This window comes from Bos indicus x Bos taurus, chromosome 16, assembly GCF_003369695.1.
Source record: "Bos indicus x Bos taurus breed Angus x Brahman F1 hybrid chromosome 16, Bos_hybrid_MaternalHap_v2.0, whole genome shotgun sequence".
NCBI lineage: Eukaryota > Metazoa > Chordata > Mammalia > Artiodactyla > Bovidae > Bos > Bos indicus x Bos taurus.
The window spans coordinates 63,901,343-63,915,314 of NC_040091.1; the positions used below are offsets into that span (position 1 = coordinate 63,901,343).

At 49.3% G+C, this 13,972-nt stretch overlaps 1 protein-coding gene across 2 annotated transcripts in view; it reads right to left on the bottom strand.

The window, feature by feature from the left end:
* The window catches only part of NCF2 (neutrophil cytosolic factor 2), a 33,208-nt gene extending 20,995 nt beyond the window's left edge, over nucleotides 1-12,213 (bottom strand). For both annotated transcript variants that reach the window (XM_027565545.1, XM_027565544.1), the window contains exons 1-3: nucleotides 11,753-12,213; nucleotides 9,122-9,204; nucleotides 891-999 (exon numbers count right to left, since the gene is read on the bottom strand). In XM_027565545.1, the coding sequence (XP_027421346.1) occupies nucleotides 891-999; nucleotides 9,122-9,204; nucleotides 11,753-11,926 (366 nt within the window). In that variant the 5' untranslated portion in view covers nucleotides 11,927-12,213. The remainder of the gene's footprint in view (nucleotides 1-890; nucleotides 1,000-9,121; nucleotides 9,205-11,752) is intronic.
* Between the last annotated feature and the right edge of the window lie 1,759 nt (nucleotides 12,214-13,972).

Sequence of the window (13,972 nt, forward strand, 5' to 3'; positions counted from 1 at the left end):
TGATACCCTTCTGCGAAGACCTTTCCTAACTGTGTGCTCTGAGCTGTTCTTTGACCAGGAGGGTACAGGTTGGTGCTAAATGATCCTCACTCTTTCTCTGGGTATTAACCAAGTACACGAGGCCACACCATTCATCGCAAAGTGTGTGAACTTTGGAACCGAGCCAGGGTAAAGCAGTTTCTGCATGGAGAGTGAACCTGTGATTTTGTTTCTTTGTTTTGTTGTTGTCTTTTGATTTGCTTTGTTTTTTGCTGCAAAGGAAGCTTCACTAGGGCAGAGACCTCTGTGACTTTTGATTTGTTAGTATAATGCTGAGAAAACACCCTGTCAACCTGAATCATGCAAATTATTATGAATATTTCAGGCTTCCCTGGTGGCTTAGATGGTTAACACGCTGCCTGCAATGCGGGAGATCTGGGTTCAATCCCTGGCTTGGGAAGATCCCCTGGAGAAGGGAATGGCAACCTACTCCAGTGTTCTTGCCTGGAGAATCCCATGGACAGAGGAGCCTGTCGAGCTAGTCCATGGGGTTGCAAAGAGTCAGACACGACTGAGCAACTAACACATATACACACGAACACTTTCACAGACCAACACACTCATGTCCAGCCAAGCCTCCCTTCAGAGAATCCAGCAAACTCATTTCTACATGGTCCTTTGAGCCTCATGTTAACAAAATCCATGCATTCAGGTAACTGAAGACTCCATTAGGAGCCCCAAGCAAATGGTTCTGAGTTTTTTCTTAAGGGTAAATCTGAGTCCCAAGGGAGGGGATGCAAAATGCCTTCTTTGGGCTCCTAGAAGTGTCAACAGATGGCTGTGCATCTGAGCTGTCAGCTTCCCCTCAGCCGCAGCCCACCACTCCCCAGGCTGGGCCCTCCGCTCCTCACCTCACAGGCAAACAGCTTGAACTGTAGCCCCAGGATCTTGTAGTCAATCAGCTGGTTCCCTCGAAGCTGAGTCAAAGCCTCCTTAAGGTCTTTAATGGCGGAATCATATCTGCAGAAAAGAAGCCAGTTCAGGGAAAGGAGGAAAAAAAGAATGAGGTGTGTGTCTGTTTCCTTTCATTCATCTGTTTCACTGGGACAAGAAGTCTTTTCAATCCTTTTTGACCTGCTCTAGTTTTTCGCCAACGCTGACCCCAGGATTCTGTAGAACTTGGTGTGAACAGTGCCCCTGGAGTTGTGCATCCCAGCAACACTGCAGGCCTTCCAGTCTCAGGCCGCCACAGGGATCTCTGTCTGCTGACTGCACACAGCCCCCACCTTTCTGACAACCAGCCTGTCACTTTCTGAAAGAGCCTCGATCTCCCCAGAGAGCTCCAAGCAGAGCAGCACCTGTGGCCCCATGTCTCCATGGAGCTGATTCATCCCCCACCAAGCAACCAGGCCAGCCTGACGCAGCTCCCAGGGGCCCTTCCTCAAGGCCACTGATGGCACCCTCCTGCCCAGAACCTTCTCCTCCAGCTTTTTTTGAGTTCTTAGCTCTTGGTTTGTGGCTGTCCCCTCCTCCTCTTCCACATACTTTAGGAAAAAAGACAAACCATCACTTAAGCCAGAGAGCCCTTTTTTTTTTTTCTTGGTAAAAGTTAAGAATAAAAATGTTTTAGATTTTTGTGTATTTAATTTTTGGCTGTGCTGGGTCTTGGTTGCTGCACACGGGCTGGTTGCAACGAGTCGGAGCTACGGTGTAGCTGCAGCGCGCAGGCTTCTCATTGCGGTGGCTTCTTCTGTTGTGTAGCAGCGGCTATAGGCAGGCAGGTTTCAGTAGATGCAGCTCTCAGGCTCTAGAGCACGGGCTCAGTAGCTGCGACACACGGGTTTAGTTGCCCCATGGCACGTGGGATCTTCTCAGACTCAGGATCGAACCAGCATCCCTTGCATGGCAAGGCAGATTCTTCACCACTGGACCACCAAGGAAGTCCCCAGACGGCATCTCTAACCCTGCTCCTGGCACTGGCCTTCAGCTCCATTGGGTTGGCGTTGTGCTGACTGGCTTGAGGTGGATCAGGAGGCTGTCATTGGCTTGGTAGCAGAGAATGGGGCTAACCACACCAGTAGTGCCCATCAGGGTGTGGGCAGGACCTAAGGCCAGGCCTGCTTGGCCTGCCTCTGATCAACACAGAGGCCCTGGTGGGAGGGAGCCATTGCTGGGCAGCAGCGGATAGAAGCAGCAAAAATCAAGCTAGCCCCAGCCCCAGCCCAGCCCCCGGTTTGGCAGGAACAAATTTGCCTGTCTGTGTGGCTCCCACCGGGCAACTAAACCAAACGTCCCTCAGCCACCATCTGACCCAGAGTTGCCACTTGTGGCTTCTCTTGGAGACAAGCCTGGAATGTGAACACAGGCTGGTGGGGACCCTCGAGAGGCGGTGTGGGTAACGAAGGTGCCCGAGGACAGCGGCCAAGGGACTGGGACCAGGTCCACCAGCCCTGCCACTAACTGGGAGACCCTGGCAGACTGCCTCCCTGGCCTCACTCCACATGGATATTATAAGGAGTGCATTGTGCGCAAGGGATATATTATATTCAGGGAGCATAGCACATCAGGCACTTCCGAGTATGTGGTCCTGGATCTAATTTCTGAAGTCAAACCCACGTGGACTGGAGTCCTGCTTCTGCCCCTTACTGCTGCTGCTGCTGCTAAGTCGCTTCAGTCGCGTCCGACTCTGTGCGACCCCAGAGACGGCAGCCCACCAGGCTCCCCTGTCCCTGGGATTCTCCAGGCAAGAACACTGGAGTGGGTTGCCATTTCCTTCTCCAATGCAGGAAAGTGAAAGTGAAGTCGCTCAGTCATGTCCGACCCTTAGCGACCCCATGGACTGCAGCCCACCAGGCTCCTCCGTCCATGGGATTTTCCGGGCAACAGTACTGGAGTGGGGTGCCATTGCCTTCTCCGAGAGAGAGATATATATATATTTCCAGCTCTAAACCCGGCAACTAAATTCACACACCAATCTTCTATTACCTGCTTGCACGCTAAGTCACTTCAGTCGTGTCCTACTCTGTGCGACCCCTCAGACTATAGCCCGCCAGGCTCCTCTGTCCATGGGGATTCTCCAGGTAAGTGTACTGCAGTGGATGGCTGTGCCTTCCTCCAGGGAGTCTTCCCGACCCAGGCATGGAACCCGCGTCTCTTATGTCTCCTGAATCGGCGGCGGATTCTTTACCACTGGTATCACCTGGGAAGCCCTTACCGCATGCCTACTTAATACCATATGCTGTATTAACTGTTCTCAGGAGATAACAATACACAGTTGTTGGGACTTCCCTGGTTGGTCCAGTGGCTAAGACTCCACACTCTCAATGCAGGGGGCTGGAGTTTGATCCCTGGTCAGGGAACTAGATCCCGCTTGCCACAACTAAAGATCCCAGATGACATAATGAAGATCAAAGATCCCACGTCCTGCAATCGGGACCCGGTGCAGACAAATAAATAAATGAAACATTTTTTTTTTAAAATACATGGCTGTAGAAGCCAGAACGCTCATGTCAGGGAAATTGGAAGCTGACCAGGAGGGCGGCCTGGCTGAGAGATCCCAGGGTGGCCGGGGAAAGCTGGACATTCTGTCATCATTTGGTTGGTAGTGACTCCTACAGCCACAGGGGCTGCAGGAGTGACAGGAGCAGACAGCCTGGGTTGGAAACAGAAGGATGGCTTCCTCTAACATATCTTTGTTAATAAATGAAGTTGCTCAGTCCTGTCCAACGCTTTGTGACCCCATGGACTGTAGCCTGCCAGGCTCCTCGGTCCATGGGATTTTCCAGGTGAGAATACTGGAGTGGGTAGCCATTTCCTTCTCCACGGGATCTTCCCGACTCAGGGATCGAACCCAGGTCTCCCACATTAAAGGCAGATTCTTTACTGTCTGGGCCACCAAACTTTTCACAAGCATTCCGGCCATTCCTTAAGCATCTCAAGTCATTTACACACCCTTTTAGGCATTTCCTTGAAGGGGGAGAGGAGAAGCATTCTTGTGCTTTCTAAGCTGGAACATAGCCGGTGACTGGCTCTGATTCACTGAGCCAAAAATGCGGGCGGCGGGCAGAAACGCAGGTGTCCTGTTTCCTGGGCAGATGGGATTTCCATCGTGTTCCACTGCCTGTTTGTGAGTGCACTGAAGGTCCTCGGAGGGCCCGTGGGGCTCTGTCTGCAGTCACCTGCCGGTGTGCCTGCCTCCCTCAGCAGATGAGTTTCAGCTGTGAAGGAGCACCGCCTGGGTCTACCTAGGATTGAGTGAGCCCAACTCCTCCTAATTCTGCCCAGCAAGATGGCTAAAGATCCGGGCCCAGTAGGACGGAGAAAGAAAGGACTGATGTTATTCAAAAGGCTTGCTTCGTGTTTAAAACACCCCTGCTAGGTGTCTGTTTTTAAACGTCTTTGACAGCATCGCCCTGAAGGCCTCTCCTCAGCTGCCTTGTTTACCCAGAGCAGCTCCCCTGAAGCGTGTGCTCTGATGCACAGCTCTGCTTCCCGCCGCCCAGGGTCTGAAAAAGCTCAGTATGAGAAATCCAAAATAGCCTTCAGTCCTCTGCGCTGGGAGGCAGGCAGCACAGCCCCTGCCTCTTTCCAGCCCTCCGGCAGGAGGTTTCCTCCATGCCATTTGGAGCCCACAGCATCCCCCGCGAGGCCAAGGAGCTGGCGTCTTCCCCTGGTTCTGCTGGGCAGGACCTGAGCAGACACCTGAAGGGCACTCCACCTGGTGTCTTCTCAGCTCACCAGCGCAGCTGCTGACTGGCTAATGCTTCTCCCCAGCTCTGAGCCGGAGAGGGTTTATTACCCTCGTTTCTGTAACACTCCCTAGAAAGGTTTTTTTCCTTAGTAACCACTGAAATTCCCAATTACTCCTGCATTGCCAGTGCCAGCCTGTAGACTAGAATCCTGCAGTCCCCACTCGGGTAATGGAGAGAGACTGAGCAGCTGAAAGGGGTTGAAGCATCACATGCCTCCACGCCGGGGCCTGGGGACATGCCCTTGCCCATTCAGAAGTCAGGGAAAAGACTGCTGCGTCGCCTCTTTGAGCAGCTCCATCGAAAGGGCCTGGCCATATTTTCAGGGCCCTAAAATGTACAAGGGGCTGCCCAGATGACTCAGATGGTAAAGAAATCTGCCTGCAATGCAGGAGCCACCGGTTCAATCCCTGGGTCGGGAAGATCCCCTGGAGTAGGAAATGGCAATCCACATCCAATCCAATCCCACGTAGAGAGGAGTTTACAGTGGGCACAGAGGAGTTTATAGGGTCACAAAGGATCTGACATGACTGAGCGTGTACACATGCAAGATTTATAAGGTTGGGATCTGAAAGGTACCTTGAAATCCCATCTCCTTTTGAATGACAAGGTGGGGGTTAGAGACATGAGACATCCCTCAGACCTGACCTGCCTGGGCAGAACAACTCTAACTTTATTCTGGTGGAAATTTATAATGACAGATGAACAACCCAACATCTGAAAGTGGGAAAAACTGAGAGAAGAAACACCCATAACATTAGCACCTTAAAACAAACCCTGTAGTGATCTGAGGGTCATCCTAACCCATGACTGAGAAGCGATAGTTCCAGGTCCGCATAGGCACTTATCTAAAAACTTCTCCCATAGCACCTGTCCCATTGTGCCCTGCGTAATAGATCTAGTGTTTGTGACCTGCTTCTCCTTTTTAATACATAAGTTCCTTGAAAGTGTGAAGTGATAGTTGCTCAGTCATGTCCGATTCTTTGCAACCCCATGGACTGTAGCCTGCCAGGCTCCTCAGTCCACAAAATTCTCCAGGCCAGAATACTGGAGTAGGTTGCCATGCCGTCCTTCAGGGGATCTTCCTGACCCAGGGATGGAACCCAGGTCTCTTGCATCGCAGGCAGATTCTTTACCATCTGGGCCACCAGGGAAACCCTCTAAGTTCCTAGAAGCAGAGACTATATTTCACCCCCTTGTTTATTTACTCCCATAAGCATTTATTAATACTGTACTAGATACTGAAATACAAGAGTGAATAAGGATTCTCCCCTCACGAGTAGTGGAGGAGACAAATATACAGGCAAGTATCTATCATCGGAGAGACAGCTGTAATCAAAGGAGGCACAAAAGAGAGTGGTCACCTGGGTGAGTGTGCCTGGGGAGACATTGGAGGGTGTGAGTGGGTGGACAGCTGCTGAACCAGAGAGCAACAGGCAAGGGAAGCTCCTCTTTATCCTAGGATCCACTGGAGGTTCTTCAGCAGATGACATTTCTTTTTTTAAAAAGGTCATTCTAGGATATCATTGAAGCAGGCAAGAGTGGTGGCTAGGGAAGCCATGGTACAATAGTCCTGGTAAAAAAAAATGAGGTCTAAACCAGCATGGTGCTGGAAGGGAGGGTGAGGGTTCTTGTATGATTTTCAGGGGACACTAAACCCCCTGAAATTGCACATAAAATTAGGTATGTGCTTGCATGTGTTTTTCTGGGAAAATTGCCCATATATTTTGCTATTTAACAACCAATGAAAAAAGGACAAAGCATCAAGAGCTGATGGAGAAGGCAATGGCACCCCACTCCAGTACTCTTGCCTGGAAAATCCCATGGATGGAGGAGCCTGGTGGGCTGCAGTCCATGGGGTCGCTAAGAGTCGGACACGACTGAGCGACTTCACTTTCACTTTTCACTTTCCTGCATTGGAGAAGGAAATGGCAACCCACTCCAGTGTTCTTGCCTGGAGAATCCCAGGGACGGGGGAGCCTGGTGGGCTGCGGTCTATGGGGTCACACAGAGTCAGACATGACTGAAGTGACTTAGCAGCAGCAGCAGCAGCATCAAGAGCTGAACCTTGGACTTTCCTGGCGGTCTAGTGGTTGAGTATCCACTGGCCAATGCAGGGGACACAGGTTTGATCCCAGGTCCAGGAAGATTCCACATGCTGAGGGGCAACGAAGCCCACGCGTCACAACTGCTGAGCCTGTGCTCTCGCGCTCAGAAGCCACAACTACTGAAGCCCGCCTGCCCTAGAGCCCGTGCTCCACAAGAGAAGCCACCGCAATGAGAAGCCCACACACCGCAATGAAGAGTAGCCCCTGCTGGCTGCAATCAGAGAAAGTCTGCATGCAGCAACAAAGACCCAGCACAGCCAAAAAGAAATTAAAATAAAATAATAAAAAAAAAATTTTAAACAGAGCTGAGTCTTGTGGAGGGGAGGACACCAAAGCCTATGGATTGAGCAAAAGAAAAAAAAAAGGCAGCTCAGGACCCAGACTCGTGTCTCATTTATGTTATTTCCTTAATAAGTAGTTGTTGAATTAAAGGTAAAATTTGATAGATTTCTCTCTTAGATTTAACGATTACCAGTCACAGACTAATTGAATCCTGAGTCTGATTTCTGGATCTTATTAAGATCTTTTTGACTCACTCAAAACACGAGGCTTTCAGGTTCTGGGATTTCTGGGCATTTCATGGAGAAATAGAGGCTCTTCTGGGAGCCTCCCTTCTTTGCCATCTGTCTCCTCATTTGAGGCTGTTAGAGCTGATTCAAGGATGGCCTGAGAGTTTGTCCTTCTAGAGATCTACAAGAGGTTTTGTGCTCAGACCTGCTCACAGGTCCCATACATCCTGAGGCTGGTGGGGATGAGGGGAGGGGTACCGAGAAGGAGAAGAGGGTTAAGAAGGAAGACGGAGTATGATGCCATTGAAAGTAAAGGCCTGTGTATCTTTTCTCTATTCAAGGCTTTCCCTTCCCAGACAGCCTCTGTGTCTGTGATTCTTCTTTTGGGAGACTTCACTCCTGCTCTTAACTCATTCAGGTAAATGACCGCATCTACATCCCAGAAGTCCTCTGAGCGGTTGGCAGTTGCCCATGGCAACGGCTCTGCACAGTGGCCTGGCAGGCTTGGTTTCTGACTAAACTGGAGGATCAAAGCCTTTCAGGGTTCCAGAGGATCCAATCCCAGCCTACCCCTTCCCCAGTGCCTGGACATTCTCTGTAGCCTCCCCTCCATCCCACCAACGCCCTGCCTCATCTGTTGTGCACACACACACACCATGCCCCTGCTAACATGTTACTGTTTGAACTGTTCTTCCTTAGCCTGAGCTGAATTGTCTTCTCTGGAACCTGTGCACACTCAGGGAACTATTTCTACAAAAGATCAGTTAGTCATCCCCTACATTTTAAACAAATGCTTAGAATATATTTTGTTATTTGTATGTTTTTAGGGCATTTGGGGGAGGGCTGTGGGACTCGAGATTAACTTTCATTTTCTATTTGTCTTTTTACTAATTATTTCCTGTTGACTATAAACAAACCAAAAATACAGAAAAGCTGACAGAAGAAGATGGAAATCTCTCTAATTTCAGCAGCTGGGGAGGACTGCTGAAAACATTTTGGTTGATGGCCTTTCAGACTATTCTGTGAAACGGTAATGGAATTGTACGATACTATTCTGAAATCTGCTTTTAATTTAGTATATATTGTGAACTTCTTTCTACAGTAAGACAAACACTACTCATCTGTATTAATATATTCTGGTACATACAATATTAATTGTTTATGTTCTCATTTTAGTGACTGAATTATACCTCATTGAATGCATTAAACTGGGTTTTGGAAAATACATTCTGCAGGCATGTATTTTTTTTGTTAAACCAGATCTAAGTCAATCACCTAGGAAGCTTTTATTTATTTATTTATTGGCCATGCCCATGTGGTCTGTGGAATCTTAGTTCTCTGACCTGGGATTCAACCCAGGCCCTCAGCAGGGAGAATGCGGAGCCCACCAAGGAAGAGACGTTGTGATGTGGTTTCCTGATCTTTGTCATTGTGTGAGAGCTCAATACCTCACAGCAGTAGACAATCAGGGGTGCTCCCTTGATGGCTGCAGTATTTACAACCTGAACTGCCCAGGAAACGGTGGGGTGCCATCCCCAGCCTGTGATGGTTACGCAGCCTTATGGTGAGCTGTAGCTGGGCGGCAGGCCTGCCTTCCCTCCCCAGACAGGGATTCTGGCTTGTGGTGACTGGTTGCGTTACTGCCCAGAGAAAGCCCCGTCATGCTTCCCCACAGAGGCTGAGGAGACACGTCTCAAGCACCAAGTCTGGCAGCACCAAGACCCGCTCTGGGTTTCTCTGCACGCTTCCCCAGCTTGTGCAACGCTGGACCACTTACTTCTCCATCTGGTAATAGAGCATCCCTCGTTGGAAGTAGGACACTGCCAAGTGCTTGTCTCGGTTAATGCTTTTGGTGAAGGCCTGCGGAGGGAACAGTCAGGCAGTAAGTAGGTGTGAGATGAGCCAGTGGGTGCGACAAGCAGGAAGGGTCTGGAAAACCGTTGATGTCTTGGAGATGACAAGCGGCTTAGGGGTCAGAGTACTTGGTGTTGTCACTTCCTAGCGGCATGGCATGAGACAGGTTGCCCAATCTCCTTGAACTTTAGTTTTCTCCTCTGTAAAATGCGGATATGCATATCTCCCTTTCATGATTACTATCAGGATTAATAAAAGTCATCAAGTTTGAATATAACCCTAATTAAAATGTTATCTACAGGATACATTTATCTTATAAATTTATTATAAGGATATTACACAATTAAGATCGTTATCGATCTGTGTGTTCCTATTGCCATTTTGTTCACTGTTTTGAAATCTCATACAATTAAAATAATAACAATAATAATGCATTTAAAATGCCAGGAGCAAGGACTCAAGCATAAAACCAAAGAAAGGCAGCGAGAATGAGATGCCAGAGCAGAAGAAAGCAAAGGGAAGCCTAGAGCAGGGGGAGGAGGGAGGGACAGGGGAGTGGGCCAGTTGGGAGACCCGAGAGGAGAGGTGAGGCTGGAGTCAACATCCCCTGCTGGCTGAGCTGCACCCGGCCCTCTGCCCGGACTGACAACCTCTCCTCTGACAGTGTGCACTTTGTTTCCAATAGCCCCTGGGATCTGCGGTTCTGTTTGCTCAGTCCCTGGGCAGCCCCCCACCCCCAGAGGAGGTGGGGCCACTGTCTTCCCTCCAGTGAGATGTAGAGGGTCCTCCCGTGCTCCCATCTGCCCACTCTGCAGCCTGAGGCTGTGCGGGTATTCCACAAAGCTTCTCTCTCTCCCTCTTTCCCAGGGCAAGGATGGCTGTGGGGGTCCCCTTCAAGGTGCTGGGGAGTCAGTCATCTAGCCACACTGCCTTGCAAAGACTTGCAGTGAAAGGTAAAAATAAGGACTAACATTTACACAGTGGTGTGAAGTTACACAGGACTTGAATAATCTATGCCTCCTATATAGGGAAAGAACCTAAAAAAGAATGGGTATATATACATGTATATACACATGTATAACTGATTTACATCATTGTATACCTGAAACTAACACAACATTGTAAATCAACTATATTCCAACAAAAACTAACTTAAAAAAATAGTTCATGCCTCACTTATCTTCAAGATCCTTAGCCTCTCCAGAAGCTGAAAGCCCGAACTCCATGACTTCCCAAGACCAAAAAGCCCAGAGACAGGCGGAGCTGGGGTTTGATCCAAAAGTTATACCCTTTCCAGCTTACCACGACCAATACAAAAATGTGATTGTTGGGAATGCTTAACCCCATAGTAGGGAATATGAGAGAGAGAGAGAGAAAAACAGTGGAGAAATATGACATTCCACACATGTCTTAAAATCACTACAGATGGTGACTGCAGCCATGAAATTAAAAGATGCTTGCTCCTTGGAAGAAAAGCTATGACCAACCTAGACATCATATTAAAAAGCAGACACTACTTTGCAGACAAAGGTCCATATAGTCAAAGCTGTGGTTTTTCCAGTAGTCATGTATGGATGTGAGAGTTGGACCATAAAGAAGGCTAAGCGCTGAAGAATCCATGCTTCTGAACTGTGGTGCTAGAAAAGTCTCTTAAGAGTCCCTTGGATGGCAAGGATATCAAACCAGTCAATCCTAAAGGAAATCAACCCTGAAGATTCATTGGAAGGACTGATGCTGAAGCTGAAGTTCCAATACTTGGACCACCTGATTCAAAGAGCTGGTTCATTGGAAAAGACCTTGATGCTGGGAAAGACAGAAGACAGGAGAAGGGGATGACAGAGATGAGATGGTTGGATGGCATCACCGACTCAATGGACATGAGTTTGAGCAAGCTCCTGGAGATGACGAAAGATAGGGAAGCTGGGTGTGCTGTAGTCCATGGGGTCTCAAAGAGACTGAACACCACCAGTCCTCAGTAGACATCATTAATCAATCACCATCTGCATTCCTTCCACCAGCCTCAGACTCCTTTGTAGAGTGCTCCACATAATGGATCAGAATTGTCACTTGAGGGGGAACCTATTTTTCTTAAGTGCCTTCTCTTCATCTCTTGGGCAAGCAAAGCTCACTCACAGGAAGGTCTTAGAAAGCCAAAAGAGGTTCTTGGAAATCAGACGTTAAGCAGTTTAGACAGAGATTCTGTGGCTCGCAGTCAATAAAGGAAAACAGAACTAGGAGAGGCTTTCAAAAAGGTGTTAAGGAAAGTTTCCAGAATGATTTGAACGTAATCGATGGAGAATAAAGGAGAACAAAACCCACAATGAACAGTTTCCACCGGGGCTGCCTTTTCGAACCACCTGGGGAGCTTTTCAAAGCGGTGGCCGCCCAGGCTGCTCCGCAGGCCAATTGAATCAGAATTTCTGGGGGTGGGTTGGGCCGGGGCAGCCTTTGTTCTTCTGAAGCTCCTGAGAGGGTTCTAAAGTGCAGCCTGGGCTGAGAACCAGTTAAGACAAAGGCCCCCGGGGGAGGCGGGGGCCGAGACACCTCCACTCACCTTCTCCGCCTCCGGCAGGTTCCCCAGAATCGTGTATATGCAGCCCACATTGAAGCAGATCCTGGAGTGGGGGTCCTGTACCCCAGTGAAGGCGTCCAGGGCTCCCTTCCAGTCCTTCTTGTCAGCTGCCAGCACTCCTTCATTCCAGAGGCTGATGGCCTCGGCCAGGGACATGGTCAGGTGCAAACCGGGAGGGCTGCCTGGAGACCGGGGGAGAGGGCAAGCCCGTGTCTCCCCAGCCGGGCCACCCCAAACCCGCCTTCACTTTCCTGGCCTGGAGCTCAGACTTGGGGCTCAGGCTCCTCAAGACAACTTCTCAGTGTTGCAAAGGCGGCAGGAAGTGTCCCCACCTTTTGGCAACGGACGCACAGAGCAGTCAGTTCTGTGAGAGAAAAGGAAAGAGAAGGAGAAAGAGGGCAAGCGGGGCGGAGTGTGGGGGAGAGAGGAAGTACATCAGATACTGGCCCTGAGGCCGCAGTTCCCCAAAATGCTTCTGCTCTGTCCCCCAGCTCCTCCCCTCCATCTCCCACCCGCCTCTGCGGGGCGGCAGCTTTTGGCCAGGGCTCTGATCCCAGGTTCAAGGCGACTTCTGGCTGCCTGTCCAGCGAGGGTGTTGGGTGACAGAAGAGTTCTATTCAGTCTAGAATGAATTCTTTGCTCACTTCCTCACACCCTTGTTGGAGTAGGAAATGGCAACCCACTCCGGTCTTCTTGCCTGAAGAATTCCATGGACAGAGGTGCCTGGCGGGCTGCAGTCCATGGGGTGGCGAGGGGTTGGACATGCCTGAGCGACCAACACTTTCACACCCTCACAGACTGTCTTGATGTATTTGGTTTTTTATCTCGGGCTAAAATTGGCAATCAGATTCCCGAGTAGGATGGTCTTGGGTGTCTGTCTGAGTCTGAGGTACTTTTGTGAACACTTAGGAAGCTCAGTGGGGACCAATCTCCTACAAATGGCAAAACTAGGAGCCAAATATGACAGCAAATGACTTCTCTTATCCTGTGAAAAACTGAAGAGACAAGGGTTCTCACTGATGACTGATCTGTTTACTAGTCTCCTAAAACACAGATGTACATCTCCTTCCCTGATGCCCTGAGAAAGTAGAAAAATCAGTAAGATAATTGGGAGGAGAGGGTATAACGAATTTGATTTACTAAAATCCTGGCTTCTTGTTAATCACACTCCAGAGTAAAGGTAAAATGCAATTCTGAGGGTTAAATGCTTAGATGGCAACACTCGCTCTGTCTTTACTGAAGCACCTGTCAGTTATCACCAAACTTCCCCTAAGAGCCCAAAAATAAAACTTAAAAATGTCCATTCTATAAGGCTTATAGGATTGAAGATGAGAGAATTGGGAAGATGTGTGTGCACTTTTGTAGGGAGCATGCCCTGTGTTTGGAAGGTCTTCTCATCTCACTTTGTCTGGCAAACTCCTACTCATTCCTAAAGGCCCAGTGAAATATCACCCCCTGCCTGAAATCTAGTTCCACACTCCAGCTAGCAGAGACTCCCCCCTCCTTTGTACCACCTCCTCCCAAACAATTGTATTTGTTGCCGTTTCTCTTTTCATTTGCCCAAGCTCTTAGACTCCTGAATAGCTGGGCCCATGCCTTTTCAATTCTAGGATTCCCAGCTCCTAGAATGGGAACACACTCAATACATGACGAAGGGATGCATTCCAAAAAGAAGTTAGAGATCCTTGGCAAATGACCAGCCAATAGCAGTGATGACAGGGAGGGAGAGATACTGCTATTCCACCTGGTGAAAAAATAGAACTCAATCAGCACGTTGATTATTCTGAGGAAAACCAAGTGGTTTTGTAACTAAGCTAGACTTTAAGCTTTCTTTTGACACTGTTATCAGAGTCTGCCACACAAAACTCTCCGGAAGCTGATGCCTATGAGTTTTCCAGTCTTATTTTCCCAGAATGTCCTTCACAGGCCCCTACAAACTCTACCGCTTGCTTCTCTTCCCCCCTGGGTCTTCATTTCCTGCCTCTCTGCTTTGGCTCCTGCTGGCTCCCCTGCTTGGGCTCCCCTTCCCAATGTCTGCTCCTTCAAACCCACCTTGCACAGACGTGGGTGCCCTGCTCAGATATCCCCTTCCTCCAGAAGCTGTGCTGAATTCAGGCCCAGTCTTAAGCCCCTAGACCTGTGATCTTACTTCTGAACTCCCACATGGTTCTAAGTCACCCTCACGTGAGTAAAGAGTGTGTA